Here is a 27,240-nt window from a genome sequence, read left to right on the forward strand (position 1 = left end):
AATGTCTATTGGGGCGCTCACCAGTTATTATGTACTTTTGAGAGAGTGACATATGCAAGGTGAAATTGTTTACATTTAAAACATGCACACTGGAGAGAATGTTGGTATACCTCTATGCTACATTAATGTAATGTGGATGATATTTCTTTGGATATTGTACAAATTGGAAATTGTACATGATCTAAGCACACTGTTAACTAAAATGAATCCTCCCTTGTGCTAAACAATCAGCCTGAATTAGTCTAAAGTACACTATCCATAGCAGCATTAAAATAGGAAAAACGAATTTTGACAGACTAGGCAATACCAGCTTCTGAAAGCGCAATGAATGAATTAACAAATATATAAAATGTAAAAAAAGTTATCAGCTCTTTTTTATACAATTTACCTCTGAAGTTCAGAAAGTGAAAATGACCAAGTGGAGGAGGTAGCACTTTTTTTAAAAGGTGCACATCTGGAGTAAGGCCAAGCTGTATACTCTATAACCCATATTACACCCATCAATCATAAACCAAAATAAAGGGAATTAAAGGTTCTTTGAATTATACCCAAGATATACAATGTCTTTTTTAAATAGCCAGTATAACCAGTGAGGAAAGCCAGGGAAATTCTTTTTCTTTAAACTTCTAACCCTATGCAAAATACCAAACTGTAGAGCACCACCATTACTTCTCATTGTTCTATATGCATGCCTATTACCTCCATTTGTATTGTGAGCAATATGCCTATTAGTTCCCTTTGTCTTGTGTGTATATAAACTTCCTATACATGAAATATTCAGCACCATTTTATCATAAAGCAGACATTTTGGCTGGCAGAAGATAAAGAAGTCTATGTCTTTTCTTGTTTTGTTTTTCATCTGTCTGGTATGTAATGAATGAGTATATAGTTAATGCAGTGTCTGTATACCTGGCTATTTGTCCATAAAGTTTTGTTTCTGGAGCATAACTCCCACATTGTTCAAAATATTTCAACCAGACTTAGATCAAATATCAAGAATGTTATATAGCGCTGTGTTTTTTATACATAAAATTTTAGTGTTTTTTAATGTTACCATGGAAATAACTTGTATCATAAGTAGTATAGAAATTGAGAGTGCTAGACCATTGGTACTTCCACTGAGTGATCATTGCATGTGATGGAGATGGGTGGATATATCATCTCTGCTTTCATTAGCAAGTAGAATGATTTTGCTTGTGTGAAATTTATTTAATTAATTGGTTTTTATGACCTGAATATGCTTATTGAGTAAGCACATGAATTCTTTCCCCTTTTGAAAAAAATTCATATTTTGCAAATGTTTTGTAAGTAAATTATTTGCATGCATCAGAGACACAATAAGATTTTAGCATTCAAGTGTTTGACCAAGTGGCTTTTATAAGTTTTAGTTTGGTTGGTGTGATCTGCATTTAGGTATTTTGTCTAGTGGCTTTGATTGGTTTTGTGGGCTGTGATAGTGAAGTTGTTTGCCTAAGGACACAACCTTAAGCTTACAATACTCCAATACTCTTCCTAAAAATAAAAAAAAAACTTCTTTCCTTTTTTGCCTTAAATGTGTGAAGTGGCATGCTTTCTTTACTTTATTAATTTAATTTACATGAATTAACATTTACATGGCCATCTCTTGGCACAGAATTTGATTTTCTTTATGACCCTGGTTTGGCTATCCATTGCATACATGTTATAACTTACCTTATTCAATGTAATACTTCCATTTTGCACTTACCTTATTCCATTTTATACTTCCACTAAGACATTAGTGTTTGTGTAAATTTTTTGAAGTTGATCTCATCATAATATGTGCACACAGAGGATGTCATAAACAAAGTCAAAAGAATAAACACATTTGTTAGAGTTAACTCCCTTTGACTTTGGTCAGCACTCATATTTGAAAGTTTATTGACTCGCTGTTGCCTAATATTATGATGCTGAATAAAGCAGTTCTTATACCTTTTTAGGCATTGATTTAACCTACAGAGTTAATTGGTATCTAGACACCAAGCATGCACAATTGTAAATTCCAAGAAAATAATAAGGTTTTAGCAGCCTTTCTCTGACCCTAAGTCATTCTGTGATTAGGATACCTGTGCTTTTATGTTAATAAATAATAATTGTATAATACATACCACTCAAACAACAAACTAAAATTGTTTATGGACATGATGTATTTGTATGTGTTATTTAAAAATTGGACATATTTCACATGCCTATTGTATATAGGTGGCTTGTAAATTTAGTAGATTTATGTATGTCTGTATATATATCAGACTTTGTTAACTGTTGTAGCACAATTCCAATGCAATCATTTACCTTGTACTTTTGTTTAATAGTTGCTGTCTGTTTTTTTATGTCTGTTTTTTATGTCTGTTTTTTTCCTTATGCACTTAACTTTTGCATTGGAGTCTCCATTTCAGACACCCATTCTATCGCAAGGATTGATTTCATCATGTGTCTTTTGTATTTGTTCTCCATTTCAGAAAACCATTCTCTGACAAGGGCCGATTGCATCATATAGGTCACGAGAGAATGCAGTACATTGGGCGACAGTTTTTGTCAGAGTTGGGATTCTCACAGTGGCGGAGTAAGGAATTTTGGGGAATGCTGCTGCTGCTGATGGTGGTTTTCTTCATCCGCATGTTCATGCACTACATCGGACAGTGGCTTTTCCTCAGCGCCAGCAAGATTCCCATCAATATGTAAGTGGGTGTAGGAGAAGTCATAAATATTTTACGCAATTAAAAATTTAAACTTGACTTATGTGAGAAATTCGTATTTTTGCTTCATTGTTTCAAGTATGGTTGTTCCCTCTTAAGGCTTTCCATTTTATGCATGTAAGCTGGAATAGTTATGAGAACACCATTATATTTAGGTGTACCACAACTGGAAATAAATCAAAATTATGTTGAGGCTCAGACTCCACCCAGTGCAGAAAAAGGCATGTTCCCTCTCCACCAACTAGCCTATAGATTGGACAACATACATGTATACAGAACATTTTATGTTAGTCTTGCACTAGCAATGTGACTGAGAGAGGTCTCTTTGTGGACTTGTGTTGGAATTATGGAGAGGTTCAGCGGGATCAGACTGGACATCTCTTCATGCACTGGTGCTCATTATAGTGTCCATTTAGAACCAAGGAGTTTCTGGGTCAGCACACATATCTGCTGGTTAAAGGGTTAATTTTCCTGAAATCTGTCTTTGGCTACAAGCTAAAATAGTACACTCTCTCTTACACGTGTCTTTGTGCTAGTTGGGAAGAAATTGCATTCTAATAAACTGATTTTTTAAAATGTATGCGATTTTTGAAACTGCTAAATCACAACGGTGGTAGGGCATACAGGGTTGTCCATTTCTGTTCATCACACCTTGATTGGGCTTGCATTTAGGTCAATTTTCAGGTGTTAGATTCTCAGTTTTCAGGTGGGTAGAGGTGTTGCCTTGATTATGTTTTCAGTTTTCAGGCATATTATTAGTGTTTCCCTAATTAGGTTTTCAGTCTTTTTGTCACTGTAATGGTGTTTCCTTGATTAGGTTGTCAGTTTTTTGGCACTGTAGTGGTGTCCCTTTAAGTAGGTATTCAGTTTTCAAGCACTGTAATGGTGTATCCATGTTCCCTGAGCACATCAGTCCATCACACTTGATTAGGTGTGCATTTAGATAGGTTTCTGTGCTGTATAAGTGTTTTTTTGGTTAGGTTTTCAGTTTTCAGGCATGGGAGTGGTGTTCATTAAGTTGTCAGCTTTCTGACACTGTAGTGGTGTTTCCTTGATTAGGTTGTCCATTTTCAGTCACTCTCTAGTGGTGTTTCCTTGACTAGGTTGTCAGTTTTCAGGCACTGTAGTGGTGTTTCCTTCATTAGTTTGTCAATTTTTTGGCACTGTAATAGTGTTTTGTTGATTTGGTTAAAAGTTTTTAGGCACAGTAGTGGTGTTTCATTGGTTAGGTTGTCAGTTTTCAGGCATTGTAATGGTGCTTCCATATTTCCTGAAAATAATTCTAGTTTTTCTGTAATCTAAAGCTTGCTTGAGTAACATGTATGGTTTTTTTTCTTTCTAGGTTTGCTTTCCAGCCTTATACAGTAGAGTTGAATTACCAGGAATCTCTGATGACTTCCAGGCAGGAAATCCTTGTAGTCGCCCTTGGACCAGTGTTTAACATCCTCATTTTCTCCTTCCTGGTCTTCTTTGCATGGGCATTTCAAAGGATTTTCAATTTCTTCCCAGATTTTGGATGCAAGTTTATCATGTCTTACGGCATTCACACAATTTTGGATCCAATCCTCATCCTTATTGTGGACTGTGCACTTGGGGTAATCATGTGAGAGAGCATGTATGATAGAGAATTCCTTGTAGTTTGAAAATGGCTTATGTTTCTTCGAATAAGCCCCAGATTTTATTAATTATGTTCTGTCACATTGTATTAGTTATGCCTCCCTATCCTGATTGTATTATGTTCCCCAGATTGTATTAATTATATCCCCCAGATTGTATTAATTATATCCCCCCAGACTGTATTATGTCCCCCAGATTATATTATATCCCCCAGATCATACTAATTATGTCTCCCAAATTGTATTATGTCCCACAGATTGTGTTATCTCCCATAGATTATATTATATCCCTCAGAATGTGTTATGTCCCACATATTAAGTTCCACAGATGGTATTAATTATGTCCCCCAGATCATATTAATTATATCCCCCAGATCATATTAATTATATCCCCCATATTGTATTAAATATATCCCCCAGATCATATTAATTATATCCCCCAGATCATATTAATTATGTCCCCCAGATTGTATTGAATATATCTCCCAGATCATATTAATTATATCCCCCAGATCATATTCATTATATCCCCCAGATTGTATTAAATATATCTCCCCGATCACATTAATTATGTCCCCCAGATTGTATTAAATATATCTCTCAGATCATATTAATTATATCCCCAAGATCATATTTATTATATCCCCCAGATCATATTAATTATATCCCCTAGATCATATTAATTATATCCCCCAGATCATATTAATTATATCCCCTAGATCATATTAACTATATCCCCCAGATCATATTAATTATATCCCCCAGATCATATTAATTATATCCCCTAGATCATATTAATTATATCCCCTTGATCATATTAATTATATCCCCCAGATCATATTAATTATATCCCCTAGATCATATTACATCCCCCAGATTGTATTAATAGTGTACAAATAGGATCCTTCTACATTTTTTTTCTACACAGTATTATGAGGCAAAATCCTGAAGTATTGAATAAAGATAATTACAATTTCTTGTTTGGGACTTTTGCAGACATAAATTTAGAAACACAAAAACTTTTTCTTCTTTTAATACCCAGTTTACAGCTCTCGAATTAACTCATTATCCCCATCAGATTATTTTCTTTTTTGTCTGAAATAGGAGCAGTTAACTCATTATTTGGATTGCTTCGGATTTCATTCATATACATGTTTCAGAGAGATTTTCATTTTGCCAGATGCTTAACGTGCATAAAAGACTTTGTTTTCGATTATGTCACCCACACACGAGTTGATGGTTGAAAAGTGGCATTTAAATTTTTTTTTATTGAATCAACATTTTTTTTTGTTTTGGTCCTTTTGTTGCTCTACATCTCATACTGCCTTTAGTTTTTGCAATGGCATATCTGTCTGTGTCCATTTTGAACTAGTCACTTTTTGAACTAAGCAGGAAATCTAAAATTTGGACAAAAACACAACCTCTGAAAGTGCTTGTTGTTGTTGTAGGGATTAATGACATTTTTCAGCACACAATAGGCTATACATTGCAGCCATTATTAATGGTGGAGAAAGGACCCAGAAAAACCCTGGAAAAAATCACCGACCCACGAGAAGCTACTGGCAAGCTTTCTCACATACCCACTTTTAGCCGAATCCAAGACTTGAACCCAAGCAGACAGAGGTGAGATGGCAGTGATCCGTAAGTGGTAATTGTTGGACTAAAGAACCATGTCTAAATTTTTATGGGGGGACCTGAACATTTTAACATGACTAAAAAGTCTACAGTTCCTGCTATCATTGTAGAGCTACATTTTTCTTATTTTCTCTAATACTACAACCACTGGTGTGTAATGAATTATAGACACCCCAGAGATCAAAGCAAGGGTACCATCTCATAAAGCCAATATGTGGATAATAAGGTAAACAATAGAGCTGACTTCTTATAAAGAACTTTTATTTTACTTATCTTTTGTTTCTCTAGTTTGTTGATAAAGTAAATATACACATTTCTGTGCAGTATTATCCTGTGCAAAAAGTATCTCAGGTGAATGAAAATAGATTGTTTTTCCAGTTCTTAGAAGAGTGTACAAATATTAAAATTAACCAGTTTTGTTTGTATGACAAGCTTGTTGTACATCAAGAATTTACAGCAGTTGGAATAGCCCCTTTCTGTACATAAAGTCAATGTAGGAGATAACTCCATGTTACCAGTACAGATAGTGTAAGAGATAAATATTTTATTAGTACAAAGAGTCAGTGTAAGAAATGACTGTTACCAGTACAGATAGTGTAAGAGATAAATATTTTATGAGTACAAAGACTCAGAGTAAGAAATGACTGTTACCAGTGCAGATAGTGTAAGAGATAAATATTTTATCAGTACAAAGAGTCAGTGTAAGAAATGACTGTTATCATTACAGATATTGTAAGAGATAAGTCAGTGTTAGAGATGACTATGTTATCAGTACAAATTGTCAGTGTTAGAGATGACTATGTTACCAGTACAGCTAGCAAATGTTATAGATAACTATTATCAGTATCGATAGTGTAAGAGATAACTATGTTATCAGTATAGATAGTGTAAGAGATAACTAAGTTATCAGTACAGAAAGTCAGTGCTTGAAATGACTGTTATCAGTACAAATTGTCAGCATTAGAGATGACTATGTTACCAGTACTACAGCTAGTCAATGTTAGAGATAACTGTTATCAGTATAGATAGTGTAAGAGATAACTATGATATCAGTACAGATAGTGTAAGAGATAACTATGTTATCAGTACAAATAGTGTAAGAGATAACTATGATATCAGTACAGATAATGTAAGAGATAACTATGTTATCAGTACAGACAGTGTAAGAGATAACTATGATATCAGTACAGACAGTGTAAGAGATAACTATGTTATCAGTACATATAGTGTAAGAGATAACTACATTATCATTACAGATAGTATAAGAGATAACTTTATTATCAGTACAGATAGTGTAAGAGATAACTATTTTATCAGCACAGATAGTATAAGAGATACCTTTATTATCAGTACATATAGTGCAAGAGATAGCTATGTTATCAGTACAAATAGTGTAAGAGATAACTATGTTATCAGTACAGTTAGTGTAAGAGATAACTGTTATCAGTACAAATAGTGTAAGAGGTAACTATGTTATCAGTACAGATAGTCTAAGAGATAACTTCATTATCAGTACAGATAGTGTAAGAAATAACTATGTTATCAGTACAGTTAGTGTAAGAGATAACTTTGTTATCAGTACAGATAGTAAAAGGAAAAACTGTGTTATCAGCAAGAGCAATAACAGAGAAGACGAACGGTTTAGTATCTTGGTTTCTCATTACACCGAATCAAAACTCAGTTACAAAAGTTTTTTTTCATGCTTGTCATTGTCACACTGTGCTGAATATGCCATGCTGTTGAATAAAATCATCAAGTAATGTAATTGTATGTATATATATAATATGCTATATTGTTGAATAATAAGTTGGTAACACTGAGGAATGCAGACTATTGTATATCATTCTGTTGAACAGAAGCTAGCAAAATCATTGAGGAATGTAGAATATGGTATACCACATTGTTGGATAATAGCTGGCATTGTCATTGGGGAATGTAGAATATGGTATACTACACTGTTGGATAATAGCTGGCATTGTCATTGAGGAATGTAGAATATGGTATACCATACTGTTGAATAATAGCTAGTGACATCATTGAGGAATGTAGAATATGGTATACCACACTGTTGGATAATAGTTAGTGACATCATTGAGGAATGCAGGATATGGTATACCAAACTGTTAGATGAAAGCTGGCATTATTATTGAGGAATATAGAATATGGTATACCACACTGTTGGATAATAGCTGGCATTGTCATTGAGGAATGCAGACTGTGGTATGCCACACTGTTGGATAATAGCTGGCATTGTCATTGAGGAATGCAGAATGTGGTATGCCACATTGTTGAATAATAGCTAGTGACATCATTGAGGAATGCAGAATGTGGTATACCACACTGTTCGATAATAGCTGGCATTGTCATTGAGGAATGTAGAATATGGTATCCCACATTGTTGAATAATAGCTAGTGACATCATTGAGGAATGCAGAATGTGGTATTCTAAACTGTTGGATAATAGCTGGCATTGTCATTGAGGAATGTAGAATATGGTATACCACACTGTTGGATAATAGCTGGCATTGTCATTGAGTAATGTAGAATATGGTATACCATACTGTTGGATAATAGCTGGCATTGTCATTGAGGAATGTAGAATATGGTATACCATACTGTTGGATAATAGCTGGCATTGTCATTGAGGAATGTAGAATATGGTATACCATACTGTTGGATAATAGCTGGCATTGTCATTGAGGAATGTAGAATATGGTATACCACACTGTTGGATAACAGCTGGCATTGTCATTGAGGAATGTAGAATATGGTATACCACACTGTTGGATAACAGCTGGCATTGTCATTGAGGAATGTAGAATATGGTATACCACACTGTTGGATAATAGCTGGCATTGTCATTGAGGAATGTAGAATATGGTATACCAAACTGTTCAATAATAGCTGGCATTGTCATTGAGGAATGTAGAATATGGTATACCACACTGTTGGATAATAGCTGGCATTGTCATTATGGTATACCACACTGTTAGATAATAGCTGGCATTGTCATTGAGATATGTAGAATATGGTATGCGAAACTGTTGAATATTAGCTAGTAACATCATTGAAGAATGGAGAATATGGTATACCACACTGCTAAATAATAACTTGCAATGGCATTGAGGAATGTAGATTATGGTATACAACAGCATTGAATAATAGCTAGCAACTTTATTCAAGCTGCATATTGCAGCATACCACAGTGTTGAAATGTTATATCATATTTCCCTTGATGTTGGAGGTGATTTCTCCTGCTTCCCAAAAAAACGGGATGGCTCTGTCAAGTTGATGGGGATTTCTACACATTTAATAGGACATATTTATTATTGTCTATTTACTTAATATTATTTTCCTATTACTTCACCACAGTTATAAACCTTGACATGAAAAACAGTTAAAAACCTTGACATGAAAAACAGTTAAAAACCTTGACAAGAAAAACAGTTATAAACCTTGATATGAAAAACAGTTATAAACCTTGACATGGAAAACAGTTATAAACCTTGACATGAAAAACAGTTATAAACCTTGACATGAAAAACAGTTATAAACCTTGACATGAAAAACAGTTAAAAACCTTGACATGAAAAACAGTTATAAACCTTGACATGAACTTCCTTTAGAATGCTGATATAAATTCATATGAATGGTTCACCTAATATCATTCAGTTATTATAGAATGTTCTTATCCAATATAATAATCTCTGCAGTATAAATACATTAGAATTGAAATAGGAATCTCTGTTGTATAAATACATTAGAATTGAAATAGGAATCTCTGTTGTATAACTACATTAGAATTGAAATAGGAATCTCTGTTGTATAAATACATTAGAATTGAAATAGGAATCTCTGTTGTATAAATACATTAGAATTGAAGTAGGAATCTCTGTTGTATAAATACATTAGAATTGAAATAGGAATCTCTGCAGTATAAATACATTAGAATTGAAATAGGAATCTCTGCAGAATAAATACATTAGAATTGAAATAGGAATCTCTGCAGTATAAATACATTAGAATTGAAATAGGAATCTCTGCAGTATAAATACATTAGAATTGAAATAGGAATCTCTGCAGTATACATACATTAGAGTTGAAATAGGAATCCCTGCAGTATTGATACATTAGAATTGAGATATGAATCTCTGCAGTATAGATACTGTAGGGGACCGGTTGTAGGTCTACTGGTGGAGTATCAGATTTATAATCCTAGGGTCAGGGGTTCAGTACTCACTCAGGTCATCTCGGACATTTGCTTGTTCTTGGGCAAGGAACTTAGTTCCCATTTCCTCCACATGATAATAATGTGTTGAAAAGGCAGTTAATACTTATAAAATCAAAAACAATAGTTATTATCACCGGTGTTTCTGTTTAAATGATCAGCACAGTTGTTAACAAAATGAATTCTTATTTCAAGCAAACCCTTCAGTTTGGAATATAATGAGTGAGCCTATTTCACTTTTTTGCAAAATCTTTACTCTTCATCTGCCAAATTATCGCTCTTGGCATCAGATGCTGATTGAAAATCACCTTAGCCATTGTCATTAATTTTAGTTATTAATTAATTATTTAATTAATTTCATATGATCTCTAAATTTATTATACAGTCAATCACTATCACCTTCAATTACTAGTGTATTTTGTGTGAAACAGAGCTTTTTAAATTTCTTATTGATCTATTTTATCATTTTGATGGTTTGCTTGCTTAAGAGTTTTATCAAAGCAGGAAGTAATCTTGATTAGTTAGAATATTGCTATATCACTTTGGTAAAAAAATCATGCATCTTGATGACTTAGTGGACATGCACAATGTTCCAGACATGGCTTGTATGATGAGTTGTGCATGGTTAAGCGTGCCCTTTTGAAGTTTACTTTGAAAAAGGCACAAAGTTGTTGTTGTTTTTGTGGGGTTTAACACCATTTTTCAGCACACGATAGGCTATACATGGTAGCCACCATTTTTCAGCACACGATAAGCTATACATAGTAGCCAGTATTAATGGTGGAGGAAGAACCCGTGAAAACCCCGGAAAGAACCACTGACCCACAAGAAGCTACTGGCAAGCTTTCTCACATACCCACATAGGCCGAACCCCAGACTCAATCCCACCCAGACAGAGGTGAGATGGCAGTGATCCGTAATGGTGAGCGTTTTAGACCACTAAGAAGCACAAATTTGCAACCTGGAGAAATCACCCGATTAGCATCTTATGTAAATGTTTATTTAATGTATTGCCTAAATGTCCTACTCAATAAACATTTATATCATATCCTGCATCTGTTTTTCAGCGTTACAAGGATGACAGCATCACTCCTACGGCTGACTTTGCCAAGCTGTGGTGGCATTTTTCTCGCGTTGAGGGATCAGGACTGGCTGGAATCTTCATAACTGTGTTTCTGTACATTTTCACCATGTTTGTCTCTGGAGCCATCCTGTACATGTATTTCCTCAGGTTAGTTAAAACACACACACACACACAGAGGCTTATTTTTTAGAGATTTAAACCAGAATTATCTGTGTGAACATGGATGAATAATCAAAATTTCTCTTGTGAAAGTTAATTATGTAAAAAATGTTTTCCTTTTGCATTTAAAGCATCAGAATATGGATTCAGCTTGCCTGGTCAGATGGTCTCGTACAAAATGTGGTATTTAATGTTGATTCAACTATAATGGAATGATGTCATGACTAAGGTTACTCATGATTGGAAAGGTAACAGGAAGCTATTATGTTGTGTACAGTGCAATCGATTTTCTTACCGACTATCCACAAATTTGTGTCTTCAGACTTCACAACAATGGCCGCCTACTGGACATGTTTTGGAGATTGAAGAGCCTGGAGGAGAAGTTTTTCATGCCCTATGATCTGGAAATCTCAAATCAGGAGCTCAGCTACATTGCCAAAAAGGCTGAGATGTGGCGTGGAGAAGAGGGTGAGAGACGCAAAGTTGCTGTCTATGATTACATATGGGAAGAGGAGGATGTAAGTTGAACTTTTTTTCTCCACACTTTGGCAGGGTTCCTGCAGATTTAACAGAAACAAATTCCATGACATTTCCAAAACTTTTCCAGGGCTATTTCACAAATATCAAGGACCACAATATCTTGCATTGTCACAGTTTATAAGTCATAATTGTGTCATGTTTAAAACAAGTTTTTTAAAAAAAATAAGCATTTAAACATTTTTGAATTCCATAGCGTTTCCAAAACTTTGCAAGTTTCTGACAAATTCCATGACTTATCAAGACCCTTGAAATTTATTTTGTAAATTCCAAAACTTTTCCAGGATTCCAGGACCCATGGGAATCCTGCTTGGTTGGAGTTTAAAATCTTGGCTGGATTGTAAAATGGTTATGGATTGTGAATCCAGCTAGATTGAACTTTTTCAGTCTTCTCTATATCATTACTAAGAAAAGAAAATACTACTTCAGTGTTGATCAGTAAAAGAATACAATGTGCCATCCATAAGTGGTAAAGAACATGAAAGAACCATAAGAAATTGTCCAATAGGGTGTAGATTGATGGCCCTTAATCAATACTTGTAATTATATATGGATGACTGGAAGTAGACCGATAAATTTGTCTTGATAATTCAATTAATTTTTCCTGACCTCACCCATGTGTACACACCAGCAAGATACTTACGCTCCTCTACTCGTATACTCATTATTCCCACTATGAAAACAAAGTCATATGGACAGCGTTCTTTTGCATACCAGGGCCCAGCAACGTGGAATGAATTGCCCACTGAACTCAGACACAAAGACACACTGATCCCGTTCAAGAGGGCTCTCAAAACTCACTTATTTTGACTGCAAGAACAAACTGAAACACCTAATAATGTTTCCTACCTTAAATATTTTCAGCATGTTTTTATGTTTTCTAATTTCATGGTGTTTGTTTTTTGTAATCATATGATTATATACATTTTTTATGTTATAGGTGTTGTGTTGAGCTTCTAAAGATTAGGTGCTATACAAAGTCCTCATTATTATTATTATCATTATTATTATTATTATTATTATTGTTATTATTATTATCTGAATAATGAACTAAAAAGTGTTATCTCAGCAGATCTATCAGTATGGATAGCAAGTAATTCTGATTATTATAAACTTTCTATCTTCACTGGTCCAATTACAATTTGTAAGTATTGTAATATAATATCCATTTGAAACCTGATATGGAATTTAATTCTGTGTTGGGTCATTTGAATTCAGTAAGACTTAATTCTATGTTGGGTCACTTATATTCAGTAAGACTTAATTATGTGTTGGGTCACTTGTATTCAGTAAGACTTAATTTTGTGTTGGGTCACTTGTATTCAGTAAGACTTAATTCTGTGTATTCAGTAAGACTCAATCATGTGTTGAGTCACTTGTATTCAGTAAGACTTTATTGTGTGTTGGGTCACTTGTATTCAGTAAGACTTAATTATGTGTTAGGTTACTTGTATTCAGTAAGACTTAATTCTGTGTATTCAGTAAGACTTAATTGTGTGTTGGGTCACTTGTATTCAGTAAGACTTAATTCTTTGTTTGGTCACTTGTATTCAGTAAGACTTAATTCTGTGTTGGGTCACTTTTATTCAGTAAGACTTAATTCTGTGTTGAGTCACTTTTATTCAGTAAGACTTAATTCTGTGTTGGGTCACTTGAATTCAGTAAGGCTTAATTCTGTGTTGGGTCACTTTTATTCAGTAAGACTTAATTCTGTATATTCAGTGAGACTTAATTCCATTTTGGCACATGTATTCAGTAAGACTTAATTCTGTGTATTCAGTAAGACTTAATTATGTGTATTCAGTAAGACTTACTTCCATTTTGGCATATGTATTCAGTAAGACATAATTATGTGTTGGGTCACTTGTATTCAGTAAGACTTAATTCTTTATATTCAGTAAGACTTAATCATGTGTTGGTCACTTTTATTCAGTAAGACTTAATTCTGTGTTGGCTCTCATGTATTCAGTAAGACTTAATTCTGTGTTGGGTCACTTTTTATTCAGTAAGACTTAATTCTGTGTTTGGTCACTTGTATTCAGTAAGGCTTAATTCTGTGTTGGGTCACTTTTTATTCAGTAAGACTTAATTCTGTGTTTGGTCACATGTATTCAGTAAGACTTAATTATGTGTATTCAGTAAGACTTACTTCTGTTTTGGCACATGTATTCAGTAGGACTTAATTCTGTGTATTCAGTAAGACTTAATTCTGGGTTTTGTCCCTTGTATTTAGCAAATGTTACATCTATTTTCCATATATACCCAACATTACATTGGTTTATTTGAGATTGTAACCTCCTTATGATGTAATGAATGGATGCTTTGTTGGCTGGGCCTCTATGACTCATTAAAAGCTTGACTAAATGCTAAGCAATCTTGCCAAAAGCCTTGTGCACACTTGATATAGTTAAGCGATATACACACTTGTACACTGTATATAATAAAGTGATATACACACTTAAACACTGTATATAGTAAAGTGATATACACATGTATACACTGTATATAGTAAAGTGATATACATATTTATACACTATATATATTTAAGTGATATACACACTTGTACACTGTACATAATAAAGTGATATACACTTATACACTGTATGCAGTTAAGAGATTTACAGACTTATACACTATATGTACTTAAGTGATATACACCTTTGTACAGTAAAGTGATATACACTTATACACTGAATATAGTTAAGTGATATACAGACTTATACACTATATATATTTAAGTGATATATACCCTTATACACTTATGCAGTAAAGTGATATACACACTTATACACTGAATATAGTTAAGTGATATACAGACTTATACACTATATACAGTAAAGTGATATACACCCTTATACACTGAATATAGTTAAGTGATATAAACACTTATACACTGTATATAGTAAAGTGATATACACACTTTTACACTGAATATAGTTAAGTGATATAAACACTTATACACTGTATATAGTAAAGTGATATACACACTTTTACACTGAATATAGTTAAGTGATATACAGACTTATACACTATATATATTTAAGTGATATATACCCTTATACACTTATGCAGTAAAGTGATATACACACTTATACACTGAATATAGTTAAGTGATATACAGACTTATACACTATATATAGTAAAGTGATATACACACTTATACACTGAATATAGTTAAGTGATATAAACACTTATACACTGTATATAGTAAAGTGATATACACACTTTTACACTGAATATAGTTAAGTGATATACAGACTTATACACTATATATATTTAAGTGATATATACCCTTATACACTTATGCAGTAAAGTGATATACACACTTATACACTGAATATAGTTAAGTGATATACAGACTTATACACTATATATAGTAAAGTGATATACACACTTATACACTGAATATAGTTAAGTGATATAAACACTTATACACTGTATATAGTAAAGTGATATACACACTTTTACACTGAATATAGTTAAGTGATATAAACACTTATACACTGTATATAGTAAAGTGATATACACACTTTTACACTGAATATAGTTAAGTGATATACAGACTTATACACTATATATATTTAAGTGATATACACCCTTATACATTTATAAAGTGATATACACACTTATACACTGTATTTATATCATAAATTACACTATCAAAATTTGTAAAGATTCAGTTAGTAGTGTTGTTCACAAAATACCCCATCAAAATGTTAAAAAATTGTAGTTAGTAGTGTTGTTCACAAACCACCCAATGAAACATTTTAAAAGGTAATTAGATCCACACAAGTCATACAGAGTCAAATACTCTGTGAAATTCTTATCAGAAGTTATGTCAAAAGTCAACTTGTATGATTTTCATTGTGAATAAGGATGTTTTTAAATAGCTTTGTTTTTTTAGATAGTTCCATGATTTACTGAATAAGGACTGAAAATTTGCTGCCATTTTTTACCTATATCTCATCTTCAGGATTAAATTATTGTTTTTGGTCAGACTGATTTTGAATATAAAGAGTGAAGTTAACATCTGCACTATGTCGATTATTAGTCTTAGTCAGAAGATTTGTTTTTTATATCTAAGACCCCCAAAAATATCATTAATTAGATTTTGATGGTGTGATCCACATTATTTTTTTGATGTGGTGGGTGGGTGGGGAGATAAATAATAGGTTGACTAAAAAGGATACATTTCATAATTTTATTAACATCAGTAAATATTCAAATTATATACAAATACATTCAGTGAGTAATCATATAGAAAATATGGTATTCATTGCAGGTCTACAACCCACCTTTAAAATTTAAAATATTTAAATGGCAGGCCTCCTAGAATTAACATGGGGAAAATGTTGTAATGTCTGGTTAGTAACTTGTTATTACATTTGATGTAATATTTCACTGTCATTCAGGTGGATACTATTGTCGAGTTAATAACTTGTTATTATATTTTATGTAATATTTCACTGTCTTTCAGGTTGATGATACTGTCTGGAATGAGAACACAGTAGAGGAGGAAGAGGATACAAAGAAGGAAAGTCACAAAGAGATCACCACGCACATTTCGATCCACATCATACACTTGGATGGCCTGCGAGAGCTTTATCGTCACTTCCTGCGGCTTCCAGATGGCGCTATAGTAGAGGTATATTAGATAGATTCAGAGGTAAACAGAGCAGTATTTTGTTTGTGAATGAACTTGTTTTACATTAATTTATTGTCAGATCTAAAGAAGACTCTTGGATCATAAACTATATAACGGAATGAATCTGAACCATCAAGATTTGTAAAATGTAACAAATGATATAATTATCAAAGGTATAAAATGAAAATTTAAGAAGAACTTATAGTTTTATTATATAAATCCAAAATAATTATAATGTTTCTACACAAGTCCAAAGAATCCAGTTGATGTGCATATATCATTAGTCAGGTCAATTACATTTATATATATATATACATACATACATATATATATACATATACATATATATATACATATATATATACATATATATATATACATATACATATACATATATATATATATATATATATATATATATATATATATATATATATATATATATATAGTTAGCCATGTCTATAATATGCATGTGTATATAGTGTTATATATGATGTGCAAGAGTGAATATTGTGTTTGACTAAATAATTGATTGAATTATAGGTATTTGGAGACCTGTCTATACCAGGGATGGACAAAGATGTGAAGGCTGCCATTGGGAAAGGATCCAAGGATTTTGAGAAACTAATGGGTTCACAGGCTAGCCTTAACAAGGTACATCATTGTAAACAGTTCTTTTTAAGTTAGCCCAAAACAGCCTTATCTGTGTTCAGGCCACCAGCTGAAGGAAATCGAAAAGCAACCTAAGAAAAAGATGGCTTGCTTCATAGCAAAGGTTAATACGATTTGGATTGTAGAAATTATCATAGACTATAACAGTGATAATAATAATTAAACTAAGAGTAATACTGAATTTATTTAACATTGGTAACTCAGTTACATGGTAGAACTAATCTCCTGAGGTCCTCAGAATTAAAGAGAGTTTATTGATGTGATGATTTTAACCAGTAAGATTGTATGCAAAGGTCTAATAATTATAACTCCACTGTGTCTTGTAATGAAAACAAGGACTAGCACATAAATCCTACTACCATACATGAATTGTGTAGGAGCAGATCTGCTTTTGTATAATGTACTGATTGATTGAGGTCTAAATAGTCTTATTCAACCAGACTCTTGTGGCTTAGTGACTTCTCCACAAATGAGGGTCTGATGAAAAATGGAGTTTCTTTTGCAGTGCCAAATGAAAGCTTTTAAAACATTTGGGAAAGTAATTTAATTGGCTGATGAGATGAGATGATGCACTAAATCATTCTTATAATGGGATGATGTTATAATGGGATGATGTTATAACGGGATGATGTTATAATGGGATGATGTTATAATGGGATGATGTTAGGTTTCAAGTACACATTGTTATAATGGGATGATGTTAGGTTTCAATTACACATTGTTATAATGGGATGATGATGTAATGGGATGATGATATAATAGGATGATGGTATAATGGGATGATGTTATAATGGGGTGATGTTAGGTTTCAAGTACACATTCTTATAATGGGATGATGTTAGGTTTCAAGTACACATTGTTATAATGGGATGATGTTAGGTTTCAAGTACACAATGTTATAATGGGATGATGTTAGGTTTCAGTTACACATTGTTATAATGGGATGATGTTAGGTTTCAGTTACACATTAAATGTTATAATGGGATGATGCTAGGTTTCAAGTACACATTCTTATAATGGGATGATGCTAGGTTTCAAGTACACATTCTTATAATGGGATGATGTTAGGTTTCAAGTACACATTGTTATAATGGGATGATGTTAGGTGTCAAGTGCACATTGTTATAATGGGATGATGTTAGGTTTCAAGTATACATTGTTATAATGGGATGATGTTAGGTTTCAAGTACACATTGTTATAATGGGATGATGTTAGGTGTCAAGTGCACATTGTTATAATGGGATGATGTTAGGTTTCAAGTACATATTGTTCTAATGGGATGATGTTAGGTTTCATGTACGCATTCTTATAATGGGCTCATGTTAGGTTTCAAGTACACATTGTTCTAATGGGATGATGTTAGGTTTCAAGTACACATTGTTATAATGGGATGATGTTAGGTGTCAAGTACACATTGTTATGATGGGATGATGTTAGATTTCAAGTACACATTCTTATAATGGGATGATGTTAGGTTTCAAGTACACATTGTTATAATGGGATGATGATAGGTTTCATGTACACATTCTTATAATGGGGTGATGTTAGGTTTCAAGTACACATTGTTCTAATGGGATGATGTTAGGTTTCATGTACGCATTCTTATAATGAGCTCATGTTAGGCTTCAAGTACACATTGTTATAATGGGATGATGTTAGGTTTCATGTACACATTGTTATAATGGGATGATGCTAGGTTTCAAGTACACATTGTTATAATGGGATGATGTTAGGGTTCAAGTACATATTGTTCTAATGGGATGATGTTAGGCTTCGTACACATTGTTATAATGGGATGATGTTAGGTTTCAAGTACACATTGCAATAATGGGATGATGTTAGGTTTCAAGTACACATTGTTATAACGGGATGATGTTAGGTTGCAAGTACACATTCTTATAATGGGGTCAATGTTAGGTTTCAAGTACACATTGTTATAATGGGGTGATGTTAGGTTTCAAGTACACATTATAATTGGCTGATTAGTTTTCAAGTACACATTGTTATAATTGGCTGGTGTTAGGTTTCAAGTACACATTGTTATAATAGGGTGATTAAGATCTTCCTCTTTTATCAGCATCTGTTTCCATGGTTATTTTGAACGATGTAATTTTTAACATTGCCAAATGTATAACTAAACATCAGCACTGTCAGACAAGGGTTGGACATCTATAGCTTCCAGAGCTTACTTTTTAACCCTGAACTATGTCACCACAGTATTTAATTATCCATATAATTAACTGAAACCTTTGCACTCAGATCTGTACACACCTCTGTCTGCATGGGTTCTAGTTTCTGGCTCCTCACCCAGTGTGAGGAAGCTGCCAGTAGCTTCACTTGAGTCGGTGGTTCTTTCTGAGGTTTTCTTGGATTCTTTCTCAACCAGTTGTATTTGTGGCCATGTATAGCCTAGTTGTGTGTTTAAAATGGTGTTAAACCCCACAATAACAACAATATCAACAGGAACAGCAGATCTGCATAAAGTTAACTTTTGTTGAGTTGATGATTGAAATGCAATATATATATATAATTTTTTAAATAAAAATTCAGGTTAGATTCAGCAGATATGTAAAATATCAAAAATTGATGCTACAGTGAGATTTGACCTAACCTTCAATTTAGAGATAAAAGGTACTCAGACTCGCTCAAGCATTCAGTTTTATCATATTTTCAGATACCAGGACGGAAATCTGTCATTACACGAAGTGGTTTCAGATCAGATAACTTTTCTCCCTCACCTTCCAGTTCATCCTCCGACCTGCACGAGAAGAAGAAAACGAAGTAAACATTTTCTCAGCAAAAATACTGATTTCCACAATGAACACAGCAGACAACCATGTGTTAGTTCAGCTACTGCTTTTTCTGATAAGTGTTCTGTTTATTGTTTATACTGATATAACATTTTGGTTTTATATATGTGCTGATTTAAACTCAAGATCTTTGGTTTGTTTGAACCAATTTTGTATTTGTTAAAAATATACTTCAGAGCAACGAGTGAACCTTCATTTAATAATATCTGAAAATCATAATTAAAAGATGGTTCAAACATTTATTAGGTTATTTTGGTGACAGTATAAAATAGCTGGCCATAAAACAATTTGGGTACAAAATATGTTAGTCATCAAGTGAAATCCTATAGTGAGAATAAACATGAGAAATGTATTACTATATTGCTTTCATGATCACTAAAACCAATATTTTTATTAAATAGATAATTTTGTAAATATTTGTTTTCATATTCTGTATTAATATACACTGAAAATAACATATTGGTACCTGTTTAGAATTGTTTAGGTTTGTGGTAACCTAATCCATTCTGATTATTAATATAAGTGACTACCACTTTTTGTGGAAAAATATTTAATATTTTTTGTATAATTTGACAGTAACAATTAAAACACTGGTAGAGGTAGTGTGATTACCTGTGACTTGATAATGTCTTGCATAGTGTCATACATAGTACCATGCATAGTCTTGCATAGTGACTTGCATGATGCCATTTGCTTCGTGATATCAGCCATGATGAGAACCATCTATTATTCTTTCATTGTGGGATGTGTTGTGATGTGACTTGGATTTTTAATGTAGTTTTAACAATTTTTCAGTCATATCACTACGATGTCTGCAATGTGGCAGATTATAGTGATGTCTAGCACTGGGACATCATGCCGCAGACTCATTGCGGGATAAAATCATGGAAATACTAGCAAACTGTGATAATGGCAAGATACAAGAGATGATTGTGAGGTAAAACATTTAGTCACATTTAATTTTTATTTGTTATTATACACCAATAATAATTGTATCATTGCCAAAAAAAGTAGAGGTGAATCATTGAATCCGCAGATTTGTGCCTTTAAGAACTTGAAATTTTGTCTGATCATTGCAACTGCCATTTGAATTTAAGAGGTTTAATTTAGTGTTTATTGGAAAATCAAGAATGACAGGATGTACTTTCTCTATTAGGATGCTTGAAAGCAGACGATACCATTTTCAGGGTCAAAACTGCTCAGTGATTTGGCAATGGTTGTAAGATGTTGCGTAGGTATTTCTTGCTTTTTTTATCTCAAAACAATTACACGGCATAAATTCCTTTTGTAAAAAATAAATATATCAGATGCACAATGTGGACAAAAGATATTGGTAAAAGAAATATAAGTAAAATTGATATCAAGAAAATTTAAGTCTGAATTTGTAGCCGTACATGCAGCTGGTTTGTTTTGTTAACAAGGCAAGAAGACTTTTATCTCCTTGTCATTACTTACAAGAGGACACTACTGTTTTATAATCTTCAAATATCAGAATGTTTTTCCACGGATGGTCAGATTTGGCATGTTAATCAAGAAAACTCAACAATTAATGTTCATAGATGCCAAACTCCATTTGCTCTGATAAAATAATCATTATCCTGCAAGTTCTGGAAGAAAAAAGTAATGGATGATTACTGTACAGACATTGAATATGAGACTTATCTTTGGTAAATAGTGTTATCTGTAGCACCAGTAACAACATTCGTTTACACTTTGAGTAACTAATTGAGCCGATACTGCATTCAATTTTACCCCAATCTCCATCCTCTAATATAGAAGTGTAATGAATCAGCTTTTCTTTTCTTTGCAGAGTTGATATCTATGTCAGTTCAGTTGTTATAATAAAACAGGAATGTTATGAATTATACTGAAAAAATTACATCTGATCAGCTATATAATATCAGGATAGAAAGTGTGTATGTATATGTTGAAAATGAATACACAAAAATTTAGATTTCATTAGCAATGGGTGGGGTATTAATGCAACCATCATCAACCCAATGTATTGTTGGAGGGTTGTTTACTTTTTAATTTTAACAAAATATTGACAATAACTTATTACTAATCATTTCAAAATGTTTGGCAATAATGTATAACATAATTTCATAGAACACACTTTTAACATGATCTCTCTTACACTGGTGTATAGTTGGGTTCAAAGTAGCAATATAGGAAGCATGAACATGCTCCTTACAATGTTTGAAATTGTTTTTTTTTTATTATACTGGCTTTTTAGAGCATTGAACAAAGCACTATTAGATATTGCAGGAAATTGTAAAATTATCTCAATTGCCTTGAAGATATTTATTTTGAATAAATGTTTCATTCTTTGATAAATATTCCCCAAAATTTAAAGCGGTTCCGTCCAATTTATTTTATGTGATAATAGTGTTTTGTATCCACATATGAAAAATTGCACTATATACATGTATATTGTATTTACTCCATTATACAAGTATGATTTTATTGTTTGTATTGTACATGTACGTAAATATGTCAAGTTTGACTATTCTAATTCATATGCTTAAGTTTATGATTTTAATCTGTAGAAGATCTTGCAAAATATTTAACAAATTCATAAATCAATATGAATAGAACTTATATGTTGTAGATTTCTTAGTGGATTATTCTTCAAGGTGGGTGGGTGGAAGGATTGTGTTAGACGAATCGTATTCTTTGGTACTATCATGCTAAATGTATAATGGAAGAACATAATAGACTGGCTCAGTATTTACATGAAAAGAAGGATATATTTGATGGAAGTGTGGATGATACATTATTCAGCATAAAAAACATAACATGAATATTGATATTTACACTTTTATGTGTGATATTATTAATTAAACTGAAGTCTTTAGTTAAGATAGAAAATCAGGGAGGTATAGGCTAGGAATACCTGCTAACTAGTGAGCCTTCCATCCCTGTTATACAAAATAAAGTGAAAACATATTTAATTTACATAAATGAAAATAATCATATTTGTTTGGAATAACTCGCCTTTTCCATCCCACCCCATTTATATGAAAATTAGACTGCCATTTCTCTCATTGTTGGGGATTTGTGCACTTTGTATAACTTAAAAATAAAATGAATTTAAGAAGAGAAACTGATATTACTTTTCCCTGCAAAATATTTTGGCATTAATGTGTAATATAAATTTGATAAAAAAGTTACTTAACCTGATCAGTCTGGTGGATATTATAGGTTAAAGGTTAAAGGTTGTAACATGGGAGGTGTGAGCAAGTTTCTAAGTGTTTGGATGTGTAAATATTAGGGATTTGTTTGTAATCGTCATAAAATATACCTGATCACTGGTATTTTTAGAAACATCTCCCCTGTGTTTAAACATTAGATTTTGTATAAACTTTCACATCCATTGATAAATATTCCTAATTACAAAAAGATTTTCAATTAAATATTTTCCATCTAATTTAGTTTGTATTCCTTGATAAATATTTTTAATTAAATATTTTCTGTCCAATTTATTTTGTGGGATTTTAGAGTTCATATCTATGTAGGAAAAATTGTGCATATATATATATATATATTACTATGTGATACATTGTACAAATTCACATGCTTTAGATAATTATGTTTAGGAATTAAATTTTAACAAGATCTTGCAAATATGTCAAAGAAATTCTTAACTGTATAATATATATTGCAGATCTCTCAGTAGATTTTTCAGCAAGGTGGGTGGAGTCATTGTGTTACCTGAATCTAATACATTAGTACTGTTATGCCACATGGACAAGGTATAACGTGTAAACAAAAGATAATGGCTCAATATTTACATGCAAAGAAGAGTCTATTTGATGGAAATGGGGATGCTTCCTTATTTACGTTAAACATACCAAGAAACATAATTATTGTTATGTCTCTTATTATGCATGCTGTTGGTGAATTAACAGGAGGCTTTAGAAAAAAATGAATGAAACATTGATAGAATTCCCCAGTATTTAGTGAACATTCAAATCCTGTGATGGAAACTCAAGAAGATGAAGGATATAATTCTGCAGTAACTAATGAACAATACAACCCTGTGAGTATAAATAGGCACAGTCTTTGCTCTGCCATGATATCAATACATGTATATAACTCACATGCTTGTGCTCTTTGTAAAGGAATTAAGCAATGCATGTTCGTAAAATATGTCTAAAAACATCAAAACAAATTGCAAAGTTGTACAGCTCTCCATAGTTATAACAACCTTCATGTAACTTTTGATGCTGCATATAACACAATGCTGCTATGGACTCTGTCTTAAACCATTGTACTTGAACTGATCTCTGAAATATGACACTATTGAGTTGTAAACAAATATATCAAGCTTAGTATTGTGTCTTTGTTTCATTTTTAAAACATTATTATTTGCATCGTTGAGATGACTAAATCCCATGAAGTGGAGAAAAAAAAGTATTTCTTGTACATTAACTTAAATAACGTTTATGTTTGTCTGGAATTCCAAAATAAGACATGCATGAATTCATCAAACTTTTTGCTTACTTCTCTAAATAGTATTGTTGTTCACATGATATAATTAGTACATACAGTTATGACTCCCAAGTACTGCATTATACCATAGTTAGATACATGGTACAGTTGGCATTTGTGACTTCCAGCTACGGTACTTTGTAACAATACCATAGTTGGCACATGATGTGATTGGCGATTATGACTCCCTGGTACTATATTTTACCATGGTTGAGTTTGTGATGCATTTGGCAGTTATGACTCCAGCTAATTCATTATAATTAAGGAGAGTTGTATTAAGTAAGGGATACCACATTTTTATACTTTTTACACAGATATGTGATTGTTTCTTTTTCACTGTTGCTGCTGGCAGCGTTGTTATATAATGTTTGTGAAAATACTAATTTCTAACTTGCCTTGAACTTCTGCAATAAATTTGTCAAAGTGACAAAGTTGTCATTTGTTTTTTTTCAGTCTTTAATTTATAACTTTCATTTATCACAAGACTGTAATATAAAGTGTGGTGGTGTCTGAAAAACAGCAACAAAGGTGGTGTTCTGTGGTTATTTTATGTTTTATTAAAACCTATCAAAGAGCTAAATTTTATTACTTTTTGGATTCCCATTTCACATTGAAAACCATGTAAGACCATGAAGTTGACAACCTGTTAATATCCCAGATCTTATAGAAGCTTGATTCCTATTGGTATTCATCATAAAGAGACTGCATTGGCTGCCTGGTCCTAATGGTATTCATGATAAAGAGATTGCATTGGTTGCCTGGTCCTAATTGTATTCATCATAAATAAATTGCATTGGCTGCCTGGTCCTAATGGTATTCATCATAAATAAATTGCATTGGCTGCCTGGTCCTAATGGTATTCATCATAAATAGATTGCATTGGCTGCCTGGTCCTAATGGTATTCATCATAAATAGATTGCATTGGCTGCCTGGTCCTAATGGTATTCATCATAAATAGATTGCATTGGCTGCCTGGTCCTAGTTGTATTCATCATAAATAAATTGCATTGGCTGCCTGGTCCTAATGGTATTCATCATAAATAAATTGCATTGGCTGCCTGGTCCTAATGGTATTCATCATAAATAGATTGCATTGGCTGCCTGGTCCTAATGGTATTCATCATAAATATATTACATTGGCTGCCTGGTCCTAATGGTATTCATCATAAAGAGATTGCATTGGCTGCCTGGTCCTAATGGTATTCATCATAAATAGATTGCATTGGCTGCCAGGTCCTAATGGTATTCATCATAAATAGATTGCATTGGCTGCCTGGTCCTAATGGTATTCATCATAAATAAATTGCATTGGCTGCCTGGTCCTAATGGTATTCATCATAAATAGATTGCATTGGCTGCCTGGTCCTAATGGTATTCATCAGAAAAAGATTGCAGATCAAGCCTTACTCTGCAGTCACTTATTTTTAAGTTGGTATGGTCAAGTGAACTTACATTATAGCTGCCCTGCATCCATTGTGTGTTGTCAGTTATCCATTCATGAATAATCACTTGTTAACACTTTTGAGTTTGCTGCAGTTCTGATCTGATTGTAGTCAACCCTGGAAATAGATATCAGACAAATTCCATGATGAGCAAATTTCCATGCATATTAATTAGGTGATCTGGTATCTGATTGGCTGACCTTATTACCACTCTTGAGGATAAATTCTGAATCAAATTTAATCAATCTTGGACTGTTTGCTTATATATTTAAGATGAAGTTAAATAATGAGGTGATTGTGCATCTGATTGGCTGAGCTTGTTTCCATTGTGGAAGCCATATTTCTGATGAGATTTTGTTTAGACTTGAAATATGAGTTTATAACCTCAAGATTGTGACAGCTTCAGTAGCAAGTGAAACCCATGCTTATTAATGAGGCAATCTACAACATATTGGCTGAGCATTTTACCTCTCTAGAAGTCATACTTCTGAACAAACTTATCATGTATGCTTATTTCAGAAAGATCATGGATGATTTCAATAAAATGGGGGAGATTCATGCATATTAATGAGGCAATATTGCGTCTGATTGGTTGACTTTGTTATCACTCAGGATGCTCTGTGTTTAATCTGATCATTGTCAGACTTTGAACATATGTATATTTGACCAAGATATTGTACAAGCTTGATCATGGATAGGCTCTTCATACATTAATGAGGTGACAGTGCATTCAATTGGCTATGCTTGTTATCACTCTACAGACTGATCCAGTTTTAATCAAAGTTTGTAAATCGGCTTTGAGAATCAAGATCTCTGAAGATTACTGTTATGAGAAAGGTCCCTGCATATTGTTGATATATGTTTGGCTGAGTTTTCAAAACTTTATTCAGTGTATTTCTGATTTGATGAGTGTGTAGAAAGTTTATCCTCTTAAGATTTTGGTAGTTTCTACCTTTATATTTTTTCAAGTTCATTATACTGTAGTGATGGGCTTTTGTACACGTTATACACACATTCATACCCCTTGTACACATGCATATTCATACCCCTCATGCACATATTCATACTCCTTATACACATACATATTCATACACATATTCATACCACTCATACACATATTCATATTCCTTATACACATTCATATTCATACCCCTTATACACATACATATTCATACACATATTCATACCACTCATACACATAT

At 32.8% G+C, this 27,240-nt stretch overlaps 1 protein-coding gene across 3 annotated transcripts in view; it reads left to right on the forward strand.

Moving 5' to 3' along the window:
* The window catches only part of LOC149784695 (uncharacterized), a 98,853-nt gene extending 73,827 nt beyond the window's left edge, over positions 1-25,026 (forward strand). For all 3 annotated transcript variants that reach the window (XM_089932735.1, XM_089932733.1, XM_089932734.1), the window contains 7 exons: positions 2,478-2,696; positions 4,057-4,309; positions 11,261-11,424; positions 11,759-11,954; positions 16,451-16,618; positions 17,162-17,272; positions 19,966-25,026. In XM_089932735.1, coding sequence (XP_089788861.1) covers positions 2,478-2,696; positions 4,057-4,309; positions 11,261-11,424; positions 11,759-11,954; positions 16,451-16,618; positions 17,162-17,272; positions 19,966-20,076 — 1,222 coding nt within the window. In that variant the 3' untranslated portion in view covers positions 20,077-25,026. The remainder of the gene's footprint in view (positions 1-2,477; positions 2,697-4,056; positions 4,310-11,260; positions 11,425-11,758; positions 11,955-16,450; positions 16,619-17,161; positions 17,273-19,965) is intronic.
* Positions 25,027-27,240: the final 2,214 nt, after the last annotated feature.

This window comes from Sinohyriopsis cumingii, chromosome 14 (genome assembly GCF_028554795.1).
Source record: "Sinohyriopsis cumingii isolate HCF-2022 chromosome 14, ASM2855479v2, whole genome shotgun sequence".
Taxonomy (NCBI): domain Eukaryota; kingdom Metazoa; phylum Mollusca; class Bivalvia; order Unionida; family Unionidae; genus Sinohyriopsis; species Sinohyriopsis cumingii.